Consider the following 21310-nt stretch of genomic DNA (forward strand, 5'->3'; position numbering starts at 1 on the left):
CAGATGACGCGCAAGCCTACAGCAAATCCAGGGCTAACCTGAGGAGGGCCATCAAAAAGGCCAAGTACTGCTACAAGCTAAAGGTAGAGGAACACTTTTCAAACTCTGACCCCGACCCATGTGGCAGGGCATCCAGGCTATCAGTGACTACAAGTCAAGCAATTCCACTCCAACTCCTTCTTTAATGAGCTAAATGACTTTTATGCTCACTTCAACAGAGACAGCAAGAAGACGGCCACCAAAATTACACTCGCAGCAGAGCACCAACCCCTAAAACTCCACAGATGTCTACACTGCATTGAGCTGGATCAACTCACGCAAGGCTGCTAGCCCGGACGGTATTCCTGGACGTGTGCTTAGGGCATGTGCAGAGCACCTGGCAGGGGTCTTCACAGACATTTTCAACCTGTCCCTCACCCAAGCAACTGTCTCAACATGCTTTAAGTCCACATCCATTGTGCCAGTGCCGAAACACTCCTTCCCGATGTGCCTAAATGACTACCGCCCTGTAGCACTCACACCTATTGTTATGAAGTGCTTTGAGCGGCTGGTCCTAGCACACCTCAAGGACTGCCTTCCACCCACACTGGACCCACAACAATTTGCCTACCGTAGCAATAGGAGCACAAAGGATGCAGTATGCACAGTGCTTGTCAAGTTACACATCATCAACGGAGGCCTTAACTGTATTCCACTCTTCTTTTATTTTTCATCAATTATGGTGAAAGGAGACATAATTTGTAGCAGAAAGGTGAAAAACCTTTAAACAGAAAAGAAACAACATATGTAAATGAAGTGTAAATAAAGCTTATTAAACATCTGTTGTCGTCACTGAGTTCTTTGTACATCTTTTGACATGAAACACTTTCAAATTATATTATTATATTATCACTAGGGTTTGGTGTGATTTCCGGTTCCTGTCTGCGTGCTGCAGAGTGGTTTGTGATTGTAGCTCCGCTTTTCTGTTGAATCTCTGTCTTACTATCACTCTTTGTTGTCTAAAGTGACAAACTAAATTCCTACCATATACGATATTATCTATCAATCTAATTTGACTAATCTGACCGTTCGATTTAAATTTTTAAATCACGAGTACAGCGCGCCTATAGCGCGTTAGCATTCGTTAGACAGTTAGCTTGACATTCACGTTTCCATCCGTGTTTCTATTAGCGTCTATTATATTGCCTCGTTTCTTTTCTCTTTTGCACCGTTTTTCACGAGTTCATCAAACAACAGTGGTAAATCAGAATCACTCTTCAATCACGGTGAGTAATGGCTACCCTTACGAAAAAGAAGTTTATTCAAGTGTGCTATTAGTATACTTCTTTTAAACTAAAAATAGGAAAGTATGCTTTTAGTTTACTTTTTATGTACTTCTCAGAAATGGGCTTTATGTACTTCTCAGAAATATACTTAAAATGACATTTAAGTATACTTGACTTATACTTACAAAAAGTCTAAATATACTTGAACTATACTTAAGTATACTTAATAAAATAAACTTGAAGTATACTACTTTTTGGTAAGGGTACTTCTCCTGCTATTGTTGTTTGCACTGCTTGCCACATTTACAGTTTATCTCTCTCTGTCAGCGACGAGGGATTCATATGTGATAAATGCAGGGAAGTAGTTAGGCTGACAGAGAAGTTTTCAGAATTAGAGACACGCATCCAAACTTTAATTGAGGACAGTAAGAATGTGAGGGCTCTAGATACGGCTTTGGATGCGACTGGCTCAGGGAGTCCTGTACATTATTCGGTTCCAGTAACAGCGCCTCTGCAGCAGGGCAACTGGGTGACTGTGAGGTGGCATAGTTGGGGGTTAAAACACCGCTCTTCCGTTCCAATCAAAACATTAAACAGGTTCTCCCCACTCAGTGACGCACCCACTGAGAAACCTGATGAAAGTGCTCTAGTTATTGGCGATTCTATTGTATGGAACGTGAAAATAGAGACACCAGCCAACATAGTCCAATGTTTACCGGGAGCCAGAGCACCTGATATCTTGGCAAATTTAAAAGTGCTGGCTAATGAATAACATAGGTTTCATAGACAATTGGTTGAGTTTTTGGGGCAGACCTGACCTGTTGAAAAGAGATGGTCTTCATTCCTCCTGGGGTGGTGCCGCTCTTCTGTCTAGAAATATGGCACATAGTCTTAGAGTTTGTACTTGACTAACTTGGGTCCAGGTCAGGAAGCAGACTAACTGGCTAAACCAACTGTCTGCTAGCCACCTCACGTAACAGAAGTCAGTTCATTCTCAGCACATATAGACTCTTTCACCAAGATGTCACACTATAGAGACTGTGTCTGTTCCCCGAACTAGAAAATACAAAAAACGTCCAAACCAATTTAAGAGTAACAATTTAGTTGCTGTTCAACAAATAAAAAACATATGTAACACAGATAAACAAATGATAAAGCTTGGCTTATTGAATATCAGGTCCCCTTCTACAAAAGCACTTTTTGTAATTGATATGATTACTTATCATAACCTAGATGTGCTCTGTTTGACCGAAACCTGGCTAAAACCTGATGATTACATTATTTTAAATGAGTGTACCCCCCAAGATTAACTGGTTTAGAAAATCAAATTCATCAGCTAGACTTTGAAAATGCATTGAACCCCTCTTTAGATACTTATAAGAAAATTTTACAATTAAGGTACGAATATAATAATATAGTCTCTACTAAAATTAATAGAACTTTTCATTTCATTAAACAAAAATACTTTGAATTTGGAGAGAAGCCCCATAAATTACTAGAAAGTGAAAGTTGTGACACTTGCCAAGTATGGTAACCCATACTCGGAATTGGTGCTCTGCATTTAACCCATCCAAGTGCACACACACAGCAGTGAGAAATGAACACACCGTGAACACACACCCGGAGCAGTGGGCAGCTATATCCAGCGCCCGGGGAGCAACTGGGGGTTCAGTGCCTTGCTCAAGGGCACTTCAGCCATGGGTATTGAGGGTGGAAGAGAGCGCCATTCATTCACTCCCCCCCACCTACATCTCCTGCCAGCACCGAGACTCGAACCGGCGACCTTCGGGTATCTAGTCCAACTCTCTAACCATTAGGCCACAGCTGCCCCTTAGCCAGACAATTGCATAAAATAGTTAGTGAAAGGACAATTCATAAAATAAAGACCAAAGGAGGGACGCACTGTATTGCATTGAAAGAAGCAATACAGCTATTATCACAGTAATTCCTAAAAAAGGTAAAAATCCTGAAGAAGTCGAGGCATATAAGGCTATCTCCCTTCTCAATGTCGATCAGAAAGTATCATCTAAGACCCTTGCTAATAGACTCTGCAAATTAATTAATACATTGGTTAACACAGATCAGAATGGATTCATTCCAGGAAGAAGCACTATGCATAATATTAGACGATTATTTAATATAATTTATCACCCTAAGGTAACTCGAGACAATTTGGTTGTGATCTCATTGGATGCCGAAAAGGTGTTCGACCGGGTAGAGTGGCCTTACTTGTTCGCTGTCCTTGAGAAATTTGATATGGGAGATGAGTTTATAACCTGGATTAAAATTTTATACAGGAGTCCAGCAGCACGAGTTTTAAAATATAAAACAATTTCAGACTCTTTCTATCTTCAAAGAGGAACCAGACAGGTCTGTCCCCTCTCACCCCTTTTGTTTGCGTTAAGTGTAGAGCCCCTTGCAGAAACCATTCGTTCTAATTCTTGCATACATGGCTTCAGTACTTCAAATAACATTAATAAAATATCACTGTATGCAGATGATATTTTGCTTTTATATTACTCAACCACAGGTGAGCCTTCCTGTTATACTCAAGACCATCACTACGTTTGGGAAATTTTCTGGCTTTAAAGTTAACTTTGAAAAAAGTGAACTCATGCCCATTGGTTTGAAGGATTTGTCCGTAATACATTCTTCCCCATTTAAAGTTTCCAAGGAAAAAATTGTATACTTGGGAATTGTGGTTACTTATAAATATTCTCTGCTCTTCTAATCTAATTTCAACCCCTTGCTGTCTTAGTTACAAAACTGCATACACTACTGGAGGACTCTCCCGATTTCCCTAATGGGCAGAATAAATGTGATAAAAATGATATTTCTTCCTCAAATATTATATTTATTTCGTAATATTCCAATACTATTGCCCAAGTCCTTCTTTAAACACCTAGATTCGATTATTCTTCACTTTCTATGGAATTATAAGAGTCACAGAATCAAAAAGTTCATCTTTGTAAACCCAAACATGAGGGGGGTTTGACCCTTCCAGATTTTCGCCTTTATTACTGGGCCACTCATTTACAAGTTTTTGCACTGTGGTTGGAACAGTCTGCTGTTGCCCCAGATTGGCTTCAGATAGAGTGGGATTCCTGCCATCCTTATGATCTTGGAGCAGTGCTACTCTCCCCAGTGATATTAAACCAAGCAGCAGTTAATAGTATTGTCATAAAGAGACAGTTACACGTTTGGAGACAGATGAGAGAATACCTTAAGATAAAATCACTCTCTCTCTTAATTCCAATTGCAGGTTGGATGCAACTTTTACTCACTGGAAAGAATTGGGTATATGCACAGTCAAGGACCTTTACCTTGATGGGGCTTTAGATTCCTTTATGCAATTACAATAGAAATATAATCTCCCAAAAAAACATTTTTTCAGATTTTTACAAATAAGTAATTACTTGCGTACATATAAAGTTTCCCTAGACGAGGTCCCGCCCTCAGTCATTGATGATTGTCTAATACAGTTCAGGGGAAACAAATGTCAGCTATTTTTAATATATGGAAGGTTACTAGCAGCAACTTCCCCTTCTACAAAGTTGATCAGAGAGGAATGGAGATGGAATCTCTGAGGAGGTTTGGCAGAGTGGCTTGGAGGATATTGTTAAACAATCGGTCAACACTAGACTATGCCTCATTCAATTTAAGGTTCCACATAGATTACACTTATCTAAAAAGAAATTACATAGGATTTTCCCCAATGTATCTCCTATTTGTGATAAATGTAAATCAGAGGATGCTGATTTGGCTCATAGTTTTATTTTCTGTCATAAAATTCAGGGATTCTGGTGTGAGGTATTTAAAGTACTTTCAGATATTCTTAATGTAAACTTGGCTATTGTAAGGTTATTCGATAACTGAATAAAAATGTATTTGAATAAAGACTGCACAGAGAATTTTCGGCACCAAGCTCCCCCACCTGGACAACATTTATGCTAGCCGCCTTTATAAGAAGGCTAGAAACATCATCAAGGATTCAACTCGTCCAGGCCAAAGACTGTTTGAGCCCCTTCCATCCGGAAAGAGATACAGGGCAATCAGATCATGCACAAACAGACTGAGGAACAGTTTTTTTCAAAACAGCATATGCTGGTTAGGTAAGTTTTGACGCTGGGATGCTGGTTTATGCTGGTCATGTGCTGGCAAAGGACCAGCATTAACCAGTAAAGGACCAGCATAAACCAGCGTCAAAACATACCTAACCAGCATATGCTGGTTTTTTTCAGCAGGGTGTGGTGGTCAGAGATCCAGTTTGATTGTCCAGCTTCAGTATTTCTCTTAATCTCCCATGAAGAACATCATCACAGTGACTCTGCCAGCCGTTACATTGATTTCAGCTATTAAAGTGTTTTCATTACCAAACCAACACCAAATCCGATCATTATCCCTCATTTCAGTAAAACCAGAGTGTAGAGTGTAGTAGCATCTCCCTCCATCCCAAACACTGACTTCAGTCTAGCTGTATCACCAGACATTGAAGACCAGAGTTTATCACATATTAAAGCTTCAAAATAACTTTAGCCTTAAGCCCTGTTCACACCAAGAACGATAACTATAAAGATAACTATAAATATAACAATATTAGCATCCACACCAGCGAATGATATCGTCTGTTTATTCTAAGCACACATGCGTCTGCCGCTTTAAATTCTCAAACTCGTCACAGCAGAATTGATACTGTTTGGCTGTCTGTGTTTTTATCGTTCATTAGCTGGAAAAAAAAATGTTCTGAAAGTGATTCCAACGATATAGTTTCTCTGTGCCTTTATCATTATAGTTGTGGTGTGAACTCTGCTATTCTTTAATATTGAGAACGATTTTTAGAACTATATCTTTATCGTTATCTTTATAGTTATTGTGCTTGGTGTGAATGGGGAAACACCTAAAGCTATAAAATCACATTTTGAACTCACCATCCAGAAGCCAGAAACACAAACACAACAAAACTAATTTGAGAAACATTTTCTTCATCAGTTCACTGAAAATGTCTGAAAACACTCACGAATGAGCTGTGCTATTTATCTGTTGAATCTTCTATTACCAGGATTCAAACTCTGTCACAGTTTCCTTTATTAGTGGAAACTTTTGCTGATCTTACATTTTAAAGTGATTTGGCCCTGCATGAGTGAAATGTTGCATAATGTTAGATTAGATATCAATGTCTACAGTTGTGAGCTGTCCAGATTTGGTGTGGATGAGAAATGTTTGAGTTCATAATGAGGTTATTACATGTTGATTAGAGATTATGGTATCTTGGTAAATCTGAGCAAAACAACTCTTTTAAAACTCTAATTGAAGCACACATGAGTTTACCTCGATCTTTTGGAGAAACCCAGGTGTGTACAGGCCTACATCAGTGTTTTCTAAAATTATGATGGGCTTAAACTGTCAAAGGGTTATTACATACGTATTTACATTTTAAAAAGTATATTTATAACACTATAAATTGTTATCTTGGCATTACATTAAAAATGAAAAGCTAGTAAACACTGCTGTGAGGGTGTTTTCTGAAGGAGTGAATGTGAATTTGGCATATTTTTCTTTTCTGACTGCCATAATCAATCGCTCTATTACTTCTCTTTTGGAAAGTTGTGGAAATGCTATCATGGATTTTTTCTTTCTTTTGCTGTTCAAATGTAGCTACATTATTCAGTACAATAATACAATTTGTAATGTTTTAGCTGTACATGTGATTTGCTTCAGAAAATCTGGCAGAGTTACAAAAATAACAATTTAAGAGTAATAAAAAAGTAAATATGACGTTTCATCAGTATAAGCTTAATAATAATGTAAACATTTACGTATAATTAAATATGATGTTTTAATAATGTAAAACTTCATATGCACTGCTTACCTTTGTATTCCTCCAGGAGGTGCTCGACATAATAAATGTAATAAAACATGGAGAGACTCTTGGACCTTAGAGTGAGAAAACTTTATTGATAAAGGCAAGCAAATACAGATGACAAATGGACAGAAAAGTGAGATCTGTGCGTCTAATCTGACAGACATATAAACAAAGCCTTCAAACTGAATGTGTACAATAATAACACTGCAAGAGAGGAACATTTTAAATCAATTTAAATCAAATTTGAAAAATTACTGAATGCGAGCATCTTTGGTAATCTTCAGTATTGACCATGACAAACACTTACATTTGATACTTTGAGCATATATGAGCATTTGAAAATTAAACACATCAATATCAGAGGATAAATATAAATAATCTAAGAAATAACATAATTCTTAAGGTTTCTGATGTGTGAATATGTGCTTGCTCTTGTTCAGTTCTTTTGAATCTGCTCTCTACTCACCATAGACAGAAACTCTGAAAGCTTTTAATGACTGTTTTGATCCAACTGTATATAGTATATAACGTCCAGTATGTTGAGTTGTGGTGTTTGTGATGGTCAGAGATCCAGTTTGATTGTCCAGCTTCAGTCTGTCTCTGAATCTCCCATCAAGAACATCTTCATTTACAATGATATTGTCAAAAAATTTATTGATTATAAATTCATTCATATACAACCACACAATCATTTCACCCTTTGTTATTTCAGTACGACCAGAGTTGAGAGTGAGTGAATCTCCCTCCTTCATTGATATTTCATCTGTATCAAACACACACACACGGAGAACAAACAGAAAAGGGGTTGTCACAGAGTAATACCATTTAAATCCTTCATGTTTGTTTACTTAAGCAGTTAGTTTTAAATGTAATCTCCAAAAGAATAATAATATGAAACAACAGAACAGACATAAAAAAAGCAAAACAGTGTGCGGAATAATATTGTATCTGGTGATGAAAAAATAAAACAGGTGGAACAAATATTTAACTCACTATAGACAGCGAGAAATAAACGCTTTCTCACATTGTTGATATCTAGTTCATAAACTCCAGCATGTTCAGTTGTGATGTTTGTGATGGTCAGGGATCCAGTTTGATTGTCCAGCTTCAGTCTGTCTCTGAATCTCTCATCAAGAATTTCCTCATATACAGTTATGCCGTTGGTCTGTTTTTTTATTTTAGCTATTAAAATGTCTTCAAGTACTAACTTCCACTGAATCTCGTCATCCTTTATTTCAGTAAGACCAGAGTTGAGAGTGAGTGAATCTCCCTCCTTCATTGATATTTCATCTGCATTATCAAAAACACACAGAGAACAAAACAGAAACAGGGTTCATCACAGATTCAGAGTTTTATCTGATGGTTTACTAAAGTAAAACTTTTGAAGTGTAAATTTGAAATGAATTATATAAAAAAGAACAGAAATGGTGTTTGGATTAATAACTGTATGTTTGTGCTGATTTAAGGATCAATCATTGACCCAACAACTGAATCCAACAGTATTCTGCATGAAGATCTTTTACTTGAGCTTCAGCAAAGTTCACTTAATTTGTATTAATTTAGCTTCAATTTGATTTCAGTTTTGAATTTAATCTGACGCCAATTTCAAATGACTCTAAAACACAGAATGATAATAATATTAATAATTTTGTTATTAATTTAGATATTTGATTATTCTAGTATTCCCTAACTCTTTGATTATTTGTTTATTCAGGTGCACAGATGATGTGCCATATGTTCCGTTCATTCACGGTCCTTCAGTTTGAAGGATTCAAATGACTTTCTGTGTCCCTTATTGGTGATCTCTTCTCGAGATTTGTAGCTTTGTTGTTTTATTGCATGGTATCTGTTTTTGTGGACAATCTTGTGTTCAGTCTTTTCAGGGATTTTGGTCTTACAATTAAAATATTAAACTTAATTTAACTCACCAATGATAGTAATAAAGAAACTCTTCCTCAAACTTTTTCTTTCCAGTTCATAATCTCCAACATGTTCATGTCTGTTGTCTTTGATGGTCAGGGATCCAGTTTGATTGTTCAGCTTCAGTCGGTCTCTGAATCTCCCATCAAGAACATCATCATATACAGTCATGCTGTCGGTCTGTTTATTGATTTCAGCTATTAAAGTGTTTCCAGGTCCATGCCTCCAACGAACCACATCATTATCCATTATTTCAGTAAGACCAGAGTTCAGAGTGACTGAATCTCCCGGTTTCACTAACTTAATTTTCTGACCAAACACATCTGCAGAACAGTGTATCACATATTAACATTTTAAAATCACTTGATGTTGGTTTGATCACTAAAATACTTTTAATCTTTGAATTTGAAGTTAATAATATTCTGCAACAAAAGACAAAATATGGTCAATGAAAAAAAAAATAATAAAAAAAAAAAAATAATAATATGAAGTTATTATAATAACACACACATATAATATTTCCTAATATGATGATGGTTTAATCCAACCTGCAGTGATTAAGAGGAAAATAAAAAAAAAAAAAAATCACAGACCAGTCCCCTCCAGACATCACTTTTGGCCACTAGTGTAAATAAAGATGCTTTTACTTTAATGTCACACTAAAAATAATGCTTTTGGGTATTTGAGCTTCATATTTATTTTATTTAATCACTAATAACTGAGTTCACACCTGAATTGATTTTACAGTAAAGAAAAAAAAAAACAGTTTAATTATTTCAATATGAGAATGACAGTGAATATAAAACATCTCTGACTAATCTAACCACTAAAAAACCCGTAAAAACACATTTCAAACTCACCATCTAGACACCAGAAACACAAACAGAACAAAACTAATTTGATTGCCATTTTCCTCATCAGTTCACTGAAAAGCTGACAATATTATCCCTCAGAATGTCTTAAACACAAGTGAACTGTGATATTTATCTGATTGTGTGCGAATACTCCCCTAACCTTCATCTCAGTTCATTTTCAGACATCCATCCTCTTTTACATCACGGAAAATAAACAAGGTTTTGTTGATCTTACACTTTCAAACTCAAAAGGAACAGGCAAAGTTCAGACGATCAGCAAACAGCTTGTCTGAAGCAATTTAAGTCAAAGTTGAAATCAAAACCAGTGTAAAATGAGCAAAAACAGTCTTGGTAATTTGTCTCTGTCCACACCAGCGTTTTTAAGTGTTTTACAAAAGTCTGAAAATACTAAAATCATCTTACTCTGCGGGTGTAAAACATAATAAATAACGGAGGTTCACCCTGAGGGAGTCAGGCGGGTCTCCGTCTATAGTGTGACGGTCAGGCATGGTTAGGTCTTTAACTGTGTGGTGTTGGGCAGTTTACAGTCTCCTTTTGTCCTTGAAGGTATCAGTGCCCGTAATCCAGATTGGCAGCACCTGCGCTAGAGCCAGATTGGGAACACCTGCGCTAGATTCTGTGGGAAGGATAAATACTCCGGCTCTTTGGATTTCAGTTGGGCTTTTGATTCGGTTCCACTCCTGCTAGCAGCAGCACCACACCTTTGTTTTGTTATAGTTTTTGTTACTGCTTTTCAACACCAAAACGTTACTCTAGCCACTCATCCACATTTACACCACTGATGCTACTGACTAACACACTCTATATTGTTAATTGTTAGTTTATTGTTTAAGTTGTTATAATAAATATGTTTATTTTTGGCAATTCTTCGTGTCCTCTTCGCATTTGTCATGGCCTTTGAGTCGGGTTATGACAATAGCTGCCCAGCAAACATGCCTGTGCGGGCCCACTGCAGGTTTTCTGTGGGAAACCCACACTAAACCCACGTGGACCTCAAGTGGGTTAGCCCACGTGCGGCCCATAGCAGTTTGGTAATTTGGGGCCCTATGAGGATTTTCTGTGGGCATCGCAGATTTCTGTGATAATGACATTTTCCATAACAAAAATATAATATGTGCATATACTGTGTATATTTATTATGTATATATAAATACACACACATGAATGTTTATATTTAAGAAAAATATGTTATGTTTTTATTTTATTTTATTATAAATATACTTATATATAATATAAGTAAATGTTTGTATTTATATATACAGTACATAAATATACACAGTACACACATATGTAAAAAAAAAAAAAAAAAAAAAAACTTATATTTTGCGATATATGTTTTTAAAGTTTTTGTAAACATATGCGATATATGTTTACTGTGTATTGTGTAAATATAAAACACACACATACATATATATATATATTTATTTGTATATTATATATATATATATTTTTATTGACAATATTTACATGTATATACATTTATATATTTATATTCTTATATTTTATATTATATATAAAAATATTTAATATATAAACAAAAAAAGTTACTTACAAATGAGGACAATGGAAGCAATCAAAATCAACAAAAGAGCAGTGACTCAGCTGCTCGGATTGAGTTGGGCAGGTCTTTCCACCAGGGGGGAACCAGTGTTGAAGCTACGGGCTGTGGCTCACCCAGTGAGAAGCTGGTAATTTTCCAGATGAAGGTTTTTTTTTTAATCAAAAGATAATATATTATAAATGTATAGTTTCACTATAATGTATAGTTTCACTTTAACTTCATATATGTGCTTTAAAATATATTTAACGTGAGTTTTCATGGTCAATTACAGGCAGTTTATTAATTTTCCCTCTTCCTATAGGTGCTTACCATACAAAATAATGATTGGCCAGTTTCTGTTGGTCCCACCCACAATTATGTTAACGCAGTGAGGATGCGCATGTTTGAAAATAGTGTTAAATTTGAAAGTTGTATTAGAAAATAGTAAAAACAAACCTCATTCAGTATTTAAAAACGTATATATTAGATTTCCCAAATGAAATGTAAGTCTTAGCGCTGAATCCGGACTGCTGTCCTGACATTTTATCCTACCCATCCTTTTTCTCATGCTAAACAACAATATTTAATGTACCTGCATTACTATAAGGGTAGGTTTAGGGTTGGGGTAGGTGAAGAATTTAATAAAAACACAATCTAATTGGTAGAAAAAAATATATATTGTTGGTTTTCTGTATCTGTATCCCTTCTAGCTACAACCGCGAATATAACACATAATTACTGTATTTGCATTACTGTAAGGGTAGGTTTAGGGTTGTGTTAGGTGTAGACATTAATAAACCATAACTTTTGAGTAGCATTTTCGTTCCGATTCATCCAGAACTTTAGCCTGGTTGCTGCACACTTAACAGCACTTACCTCACCCAAGGTACCATTCAGAGCGAATTCTCAGGCTCAGGAGGCCTTTGATGTTCTTAAGTCCCGTTTCATCTCTGTCTTCCAGATCCTGAATGGCAGTTTATTGTTGAGGTGGATGCCTTGGAGGTTGGGGTAGGAGCAGTTCTGTCCATATGGTCCCCCAGAGATGAGAAAGTTTACCCCTGTGCCTTTTTCTCTCACCACCTGGGCCCTGCAGAACGAAATTATGACATAGGTAACAGGGAGCTGCTGGCTCCATTAGTTGGATGGAGCAGTGCAGCCCTTCTTGGTTTGGACGGATCATAAAAACTTGGAATATATCTGTCCGGCCGAAAGGTTGTAATGTTCGCCAGGCCCGCTGGGCACTCTTCTTTGGGCGGTTTAACTTCTCCCTCTCATATTCCCAGGTTCCAAGAACACAAAGCCTGATGCCCTTTCTCATCTGTTCGAGAGTCCTGGGAGGGATGTGGCTCCTGACACCGTTCTCCCCAAGGGGGTGGTGGTGGGATCCCTCTCTTGTGATATCGAGCAGCAGGTGGGGAAGGCCGTGCAGGAGGGGTAGGTCCCAAGGGGGTGTCTGGAGGGTTGGTTGTTTGTGCCAGCTGAGGTCCTCCGGTGGGGTCACGAATCCAGAGTAGCCTGTCATCCAGGGGTTCGGAGATCACTGGGCGCCATCCGTCAGCGATTCCAGTTTCTGGTGGACTGGGATGGTTATGGTCCGGAGGAGAGGAGTTGGATACTGGGCCGGGATGTTCTGGATAAGACTCTAGTCGAGGACGTCCGTCGGCGACGAGATGAGTCCCTCCTTGGTGCGTCAGGTGGTTTTCCTGGGGGGGGGGGGAGGGAAACATGACTTCGGTTTTATCAGCAGGTTGTTGTTGTTTTTTGTTTTGACAGTTCGCCATGTGCTTGTTGTCTTCGTGGTTCCCTTCCCATCGTTATGATCTAGATCTAGTCTTATCGAGTGCAGCGTTAGTTCAGTCAGGCCACGGAGGCATAGGCTGTGACCAGCTGATGCGGTCAGCTGTCAAATCGCTCCAATCCAAAAAGTACTTATATTGTAAATTGGTTTTATTTACATGGCAGTGGCACCACTGCTCGGTAAGTCCTGTATGGTCAACGGCTCGCAACCCTCCCTCCCTCCCCATTATAAGCATGAGCATATTACCGTGCACATTCTGGTTGTCGTCTTCTTTGTTTCAGATCACTAAGGCTTTCAAATCTTAGCGGGCATGGACCTCACTGCTGAGAGACACTCATCTTCATAACCAGGCTACAGGATAGACATCCCACTGCCACATCTACATGATTATCACTGTTTGCTTAAAGACATTATTAAGAGTCTTAATTGTCATGTATTTCTAAGCTGATGGTTCCGGGGGGTTAATGTTTAAAGCTCTTGTATGTTCAGTTATTCTGTGAGCAAGAACCCCCATAAGGAACCATACCGCCAAAGATAAATTGTGTTCAATAAACTCAAGTAAACTTTCCAAAGTGGTCCTGTCTGAACTATAACTATAAAGATAACGATATTATCATCCTCACCAGTGAACGATGTCGTCTGTTCATTCTAAGTGCACACGCGTCTGCCGCTTTAAATTCTAGAACAGTACCTGAAGCACCTTAATCTATAAAATCACATTTTTAGCTCACCAAATCATACAATTTGTAATGTTTTAGCTGTATATGTGATTTGCTTCAGAAAATCTTACAAAAATAACAATTTAATAGTAATAAAAGTAAAAATTATGTTTCATTGGTATAAGCTTAATAATAATGTAAACATTTACGAATATAATTAAATATGATGTCTGAATAATGTAAAACTTCATATGCACTGCTTACCTTTGTATTCCTCCAGGAGGTGCTTGACAACTGTAGTAAATTATGGAGAGACTCTTGAACCTCAGAGTGAGAACACTTTATTGATAAAGGCAAGCAAATACAGATGACAAATGGACAGAAAAGTGAGATCTGTGTGTCTAATCTGACAGACATATAAACAAACCTTCAAACTGAATGTGTACAATAATAACACTGCAAGAGAGGAACATTTGAAATCAATTTAAATCAAATATGAAAAATTACTGAATGCGAGCATCTTTGGTAATCTTCATTACTGACCATGACAAACACTTGCATTTGATACTTTGAGCATATATGAGCATTTGAAAATTAACCACATCAATATCAGAGGATAAATATAAATAATATAAGAAGCAACATCATTCTTTAGGTTTCTGATGTGAATATGTGCTTGCTCTTGTTCAGCTCTTTTGAATCTGCTCTCTACTCAGCATAGACAGAAACTCTGAAAGCTTTTAATGACCGAATTATCGGTCCTCTATCTATGATGAGTACATAACGTCCAGTATGTTGAGTTGTGATGTTTGTGATGGTCAGAGATCCAGTTTGATTGTTCAGGTTCAGTCTGTCTCTGAATCTCCCATCAAGAACATCATCATACACCGGGAAATTGTCGACCCATGGTTTGCTTCTAGCTATTAAAGCAATTTCATTCATATACAACCACCCAATCGATTCAAACTTTGTTATTTCAGTACGACCAGAGTTGAGAGTGAGTGAATCTCCCTCCTTCACTGATATTTCATCTGTATCAAACACACACACGGAGAACAAACAGAAAAGGGGTTGTCACAGAGTAATACAATTTAAATCCTTCATGTTTGTTTACTTAAGCAGTTAGTTTGACGTGACGTGACATACAGCCAAGTATGGTGACCCATACTCAGAATTGGTGCTCTGCATTTAACCCATCCAAAGTGCATACACACTGCATTGAACACACACACACCGTGAACACACACCCGGAGCAGTGGGCAGCCATTTATGCTGCAGCGCCCAGGGAGCAGTTTTTGGGGTTCGGTGCCTTGCTCAAGAGCACCTCAGTCGTGGTATTGCCGACCCGAGACTCGAACCCACAACCTTAGGGTTAGGAGTCAAACTCTCTAACCACTAGGCCACGACTTCCCCAAAGTTTGAAATGTAATCTCCAGAAGAATAATAATATAAAACAACAGAACAGACAGAAAAAAGCAAAACAGTGTGCGGAATAATATTGTATCTGGTGATGAAAAAATAAAACAGGTGGAACAAATATTTAACTCACCATAGACAGCGAGAAGGAAATCCTTTATCTTATTGTTGATATGTAGTTCATAATATCCAGCATGTTGAGTTGTCATGTCTGTGATGGTCAGAGATCCAGTTTGATTGTTCAGCTTCAGTCTGTCTCTGAATCTCCCATCAAGAACGTCATCACATACAGTGAATCTGTTGGTCTGTTTATTGATTTCAGCTAGTAAAGTGTTTTCACCTCTAAACCTCCACTGAATCTTGTCGTCCATTATTTCAGTAAGACCAGAGTTTATAGTGACTGATTCTCCCTTCTTCACTGATATTTCATCTGCATTATCAAAAACACACAGAGAACAAACAGAAACAGGGTTCATCACAGATTTAGAGTTTTATCTGATGGTTTACTAAGTAAAACTTTTGAAGTGTAAATTTGAGATTAATTATATAAAAGAACAGAAATGGTGTTTGGATTAATAACTGTATGTTTGTGCTGATTTAAGGATCAATCATTGACCCAACAACTGAATCCAACAGTATTCTGCATGAAGGTATTTTACTTGAGCTCCAGCAAAGTTCACTTAATTTGTATTAATTTTGCTTCAATTTGATTTCAGTTTTGAATTTAATCTGACGACAATTTCAAATGACTCTAAAACACAGAATGTTATTAATTTCGATATTTGATTATTCTAGTATTCCCTTACTCTTTGATTATTTGTTTATTTAGGTGCACAGATGATGTGCCATATGCGCCGTTCATTCACGGTCCTTCAGTTTGAAGGATTCAAATGACTTTCTGTGTACTTTATTGGTGATCTCTTCTCGAGGTTTGTAGCTTTGTTGCTTTAATGGTATCTGTTTTTGTGGACAATCTTGTGTTCAGTCTTTTCAGGAATTTTGGTCTTACGATTATAATATAGAACTTATTTTAACTCACCAATGATAACAAGAGAGAAACTCTTCCCCAAACTTTTTCTCTCCAGTTTATAAATTCCAGTATGTTCATGTCTGATGTTTGTGATGGTCAGGGATCCAGTTTGATTGTCCAGCTTCAGTCTGTTTCTGAATCTTCCATCAAGAACATCTTCATATACAGTCATGTTGTCGGCCTGTTTATTGATTTCAGCTATTAAAGTGTTTACATATCCAAACCTCCACTGAATCTCATCATCATCCTTCATTTCAGTAAGACCAGAGTTCAGAGTGACTGAATCTCCCGGTTTCACTAACTTAATTTCCTGACCAAACACATCTGCAGAACAGAGTTTATCATTTTAAAATCACTTGATGTTGGTTTGATCACTAAAATACTTTCAATCTTTTAATTTGAAGTTAATAATATTCTACTGCAAAAGACAAAATATGGTCAATGAGAAAAAAATACACACACATTATATATACAGTACAGGTCAAAAGTTTGGAAACATTACTATTTTTAATGTTTTTGAAAGAAGTTTCTTCTGCTCATCAAGCCTGCATTTATTTGATCAAAAAATACAGAAAAAAATGTAATATTGTTATATATTATTACAATTTAAAATAATTGTTTTTAAATTTATTATACTTTAAATTATCATTTATTTCTGTGATGCAAAGCTGAATTTTTAGGATCATTATCACATGATCCTTTAGAAATCATTCTAATATGATGATTCATTATCAAAGTTGGAAACAGTTCTGCTGCTTAATATTTTTTCAGAACATGTGATACTTTTTAGGATACTTTGATGAATAAAAAGTAAAAAAAAAAAAAAAAAAAAAAAAAAAGGCTATGTTTTTAAAATATAAATATTTTGTAATAACAATATACACTACTGGTCACTAATTTGGGGTCAGTAATTTTTTTTTATTTCTTTTTTTTAAATAAGATCAATACTTTTATTCTGCAAGGATGTGTTAAATTGATAAAAAGTGATAGTAAAGAAAATATATTATTAGAATATATATTATTAGAATTTTTTTTTATTTTGAATAAATGCAGTTCTTTTTAACCTTTTATTCATCAAATATATTAGCAAGCAGAACTGTTTCCAACACTCATAATAAATCAGAATATTAGAATGATTTCTAAATGATCATGTGATAGACTGGATGTTACATGTGACACTGAAGGCTGGAGTAATGATGCTGAAAATTCAGTTTTGCATCACAGGAATACATTTTTTTTTAAGTATATTCAAATAGAAAACTATTATTTTAAGTTGTAATAATATTTCACAATATTACTGTTTTTTTTTCTGTATTTTTGATCAAATAAATGCAGATTGATGAGCAGAAGAAACTTCTTTCAAAAACATTAAAAATAGTAATGTTTCCAAACTTTTGACCTGTACTGTATATATATATATATATATATATATATATATATATATATATATATATATATATATATATATATATATATATATATATATATTTAAAATTAAATTTATGCATTTATCAGACAATTTTATCCAAAGTGACTTACAGTGCATTCAGGCTAACATTTTTTACCTAACATATTTTATATATATAATAACAATAGGTACAGTAGTGGCCAAAAGTCATGTCATGTCTAATAAAAATGACATCTTCAAACTTTATTAAGATTACGTTAAAAAAACAAAAAAAACAATACAAGACGCTAAACTGAACACAGGGAAAACTATTTATACAGGACAGGGTGATGGGAAGACTAGACACACTTGGGATCAATGGAAACACAGGAAACACCTGGGATTAAATCAATGACGTGGAAGACAGAAACTGAGTCACAAAGCAAAACAAACACAAAACATGGAACTGAGTCTGACACTTGCAGAGATGAAAACAAACAAACAAACAAACAAACAAACAAACAAAACAAACAAACAGACAAACAAACAAACAAACAAACAAACAAACAAACAGACCAATCCCCTTCAGATAACACTTTTGGCCACTAGTGAAATGAAGATGCTTTTACTTTAATCTTTAATGTCACACTACAATTAATGCTGTTGGGTATTTGAGCTTCATATTTATTTTATTTCATAACTAATAACTAAGTTCACACCTGAATTGATTTTAAAGAAAAAAAAAAAAAAAAAAAAAAAATCATCTCTGACTAATCTAACCACTAATTTTTTACATGATATCAGAACAGAAGCAACTGAAGCCATAAAAACACATTTCAAACTCACCATCTAGACGCCAGAAACACAAACAGAACAAAACTAATTTGATTGCCATTTTCCTCATCAGTTCACTGAAAAGCTGACAATATTATCCCTTAGAATGTCTTAAACACAAGTGAACTGTGATATTTATCTGTTTGTGTTCGAATCCTCCCCTAACCTTCATCTCAGTTTACTTTCAGACATCCATCCTCTTTTACATCACGTAAAATAAACAAAGTTTTGTTGATGTTGCATTTTCAAACTCAAAAGGAACAGGCAAAGTTCAGACGATTAGCAAACAGCTTGTCTGAAGCAATTTAAGTCAAAGTTTAAATCAAAACCAGTGTAAAATGAGCAAAAACAAAACAAAATAGGTTCTTCCTGAGGGAGTCAGGCACGTCCCCATCTATAGCTGCCCAGCAGAATGTCATGCCTGCGCAGGCCCACTAATGAATTGTTGTATTGCTTTTGGTTGCCTGCGCAGGCCCACTGCGGGTTTTCTGTGCAAACCCACACTAAACCCATGTGGGCCCCATGTGGGTTTGCCCATGCGGGGCCCATAGCAGTTTGGTCATTTGGGGCCCTATGAGGATTTTCTGTGGGCAACCCACTGTGGGCTAGCCCACAAAAAATACACCCGGGGCCCTTTGTAGTTTTTAAAAAAAAACATTTTATCTACATGCAAATATTGCACTAAAATTAGATTTCTGTGACAATGACAGAAAAAAATGAAAACAATAAATTTTCCATAACAAAAATACAATATGTGTATGCACTGTGTATATTTATTATGTATATATAAATACACACACATGAATGTTTACATTTAAGAAAAATATGTTATGTTTTTTATTAAATATATTTATATATAATATACATAAATGTTTGTATTTATATATACATAAATATACAAAGTACACACATATGTTTACAAAACTGTTAATTTGGATGCGATTAATGGCGATTAATCGTCTGACAACCCAAATATATATTAATGCTGTCAGATTATTAATCGCCATTAATCGCATCCAAATACGTTTGTGTAAACATATATATATATATATATGAGCACAATAGACAGTACACACACACACACACACACACACACACACACACACACACACACACACACACACACATATATATATATATATATATATATATATATATATATATATTACATATTTTTTATTTGTATATATTTATATATACGGTATATTATTGAAAATATTTACATGTATATACATTTATATATATATTATATAAAATATTGAATACATAAACATAACATGTTTTTATTAAATATATACATGCATATGTTCGAATTTTATACATTTACATTTACATTTAGCAGACACTTTCATCCAAAGCGACTTACAAATGAAGACACTTTCATCCAAAGCCACTACTGTAAATGAAGACACTTTTACTTTAATCTTTAATGTCACACTAAAATTAATGCTGCTGGGTATTTGAGCTTCATATTTATTTTATTTAACCACTAATAACTGTGGAATAGTGATTATACTGTTATTATCACTGTTATTATCACTTTTATTATCACTAATAACAATGAAAGCAATCAAAATCAACAAAAGAGCAGTGATATACAAGTGCTATAACAAGTCTCGTTTAGGTTAACGTAGCACACGTATCAAGGTTTAAAAAATAATAATATATATATATATATATATATATATATATATATATTATACAGTAAATTAAAGACAAAATACATTGATAAAATACAAAAAGAATGGATAAGCTAGTGTTAATTAAAAAAATAATAAATTAAGAAAACAAGCAGTTAGTAAATGAATATTGTGTGAGTGTATAAGTGGGGTTTTTTTTAAAGATTTTTAATTAGTATAGTTAGTGTTGGGAGTTATAGGGTCAAATAAAGATGGAAGGGAAGTGTTTTAGCTGATTCTTGAAGATGGCTAAGGACTCAGCTGCTCGGACTGAGTTGGGCAGGTCATTCCATTTCCATTTCTATTGTTGGTTTCCTGTAGCTGTATTCCTTCTAGCTACAACGTCGAATATAACACATAACTACTGTATTTGCATTACTGTAAGGGTAGGTTTAGGGTTATGGTAGGTGTAGATGTAAATAAACCATAACTTTACAGTAGCATTTTTTGTTGTCTAATTGTACTACTCACTGTTTTAGTGGGAGGTAGCAAAATCTGACAGGGTAGGACAAATCAACAGAACACCGCCTACAAATGAAACCAGACCAGCAGGTGATGGATTTATAGATAAGAAACTTCTGAGACTAACGTGTACCATAGGTACAGTGTAAAAAAATAAACATTGTGCTAGATACTCTTCTCCACAACGAACTGGGCTGCGTTTCCCAAAAGCTTCATAAGCCTAAGAAGTTCGTAAAAACGATTGTACGACTGATCTTAATATTACGGTCTGTTTCCCCAAAATCATCGTAACTTAAGTAGCACTTGAAAATCATTGTAGATCTACGAGTGCTCTGGAGTAATCGTAAAGCCGTAAGTGCATCGTAAGAAGACAGATTTATGCGGTCACCTGCAGGACAATCGGCAGATTGCACCTTTAACTTTATTCAAGTGAAATGTGATTATAAGGATTTGATTGTGCTTTATTGTACACTTTATTACTCGTTTTCTTTATTTTCTGGTTTATCTGTCAATAACTTGCTGACGTGCACGAAAACAAGCTGTATTGGAACTGGGAATAATGTCTCTCTCTCTCTCTCTCTC

At 35.7% G+C, this 21310-nt stretch overlaps 1 protein-coding gene across 5 annotated transcripts in view; it reads right to left on the reverse strand.

Moving 5' to 3' along the window:
• LOC109080562 overlaps positions 1 to 18765 on the reverse strand; it is an 87247-nt gene extending 68482 nt beyond the window's left edge. The window contains exons 1-4 of one of the 5 annotated variants that reach the window (XM_042748736.1): positions 18600 to 18763; positions 9057 to 9371; positions 8122 to 8418; positions 7203 to 7891 (exon numbers count right to left, since the gene is read on the reverse strand). In XM_042748736.1, coding sequence (XP_042604670.1) covers positions 7587 to 7891; positions 8122 to 8418; positions 9057 to 9371; positions 18600 to 18657 — 975 coding nt within the window. In that variant the 5' untranslated portion in view covers positions 18658 to 18763 and the 3' untranslated portion in view covers positions 7203 to 7586. Of the gene's footprint in view, positions 1 to 7202; positions 7892 to 8121; positions 8419 to 9056; positions 9372 to 9908; positions 10285 to 14245; positions 14952 to 15469; positions 15767 to 16375; positions 16691 to 18599 lie in introns of those variants that run through there. The other 4 variants (XM_042748737.1, XM_042748738.1, XM_042748733.1 and 1 more) reach the window with 4 other exon arrangements.
• Positions 18766 to 21310: the final 2545 nt, after the last annotated feature.

This window comes from Cyprinus carpio, chromosome B22 (assembly GCF_018340385.1).
Source record: "Cyprinus carpio isolate SPL01 chromosome B22, ASM1834038v1, whole genome shotgun sequence".
In the NCBI taxonomy this organism is placed as follows: Eukaryota; Metazoa; Chordata; class Actinopteri; order Cypriniformes; family Cyprinidae; genus Cyprinus; species Cyprinus carpio.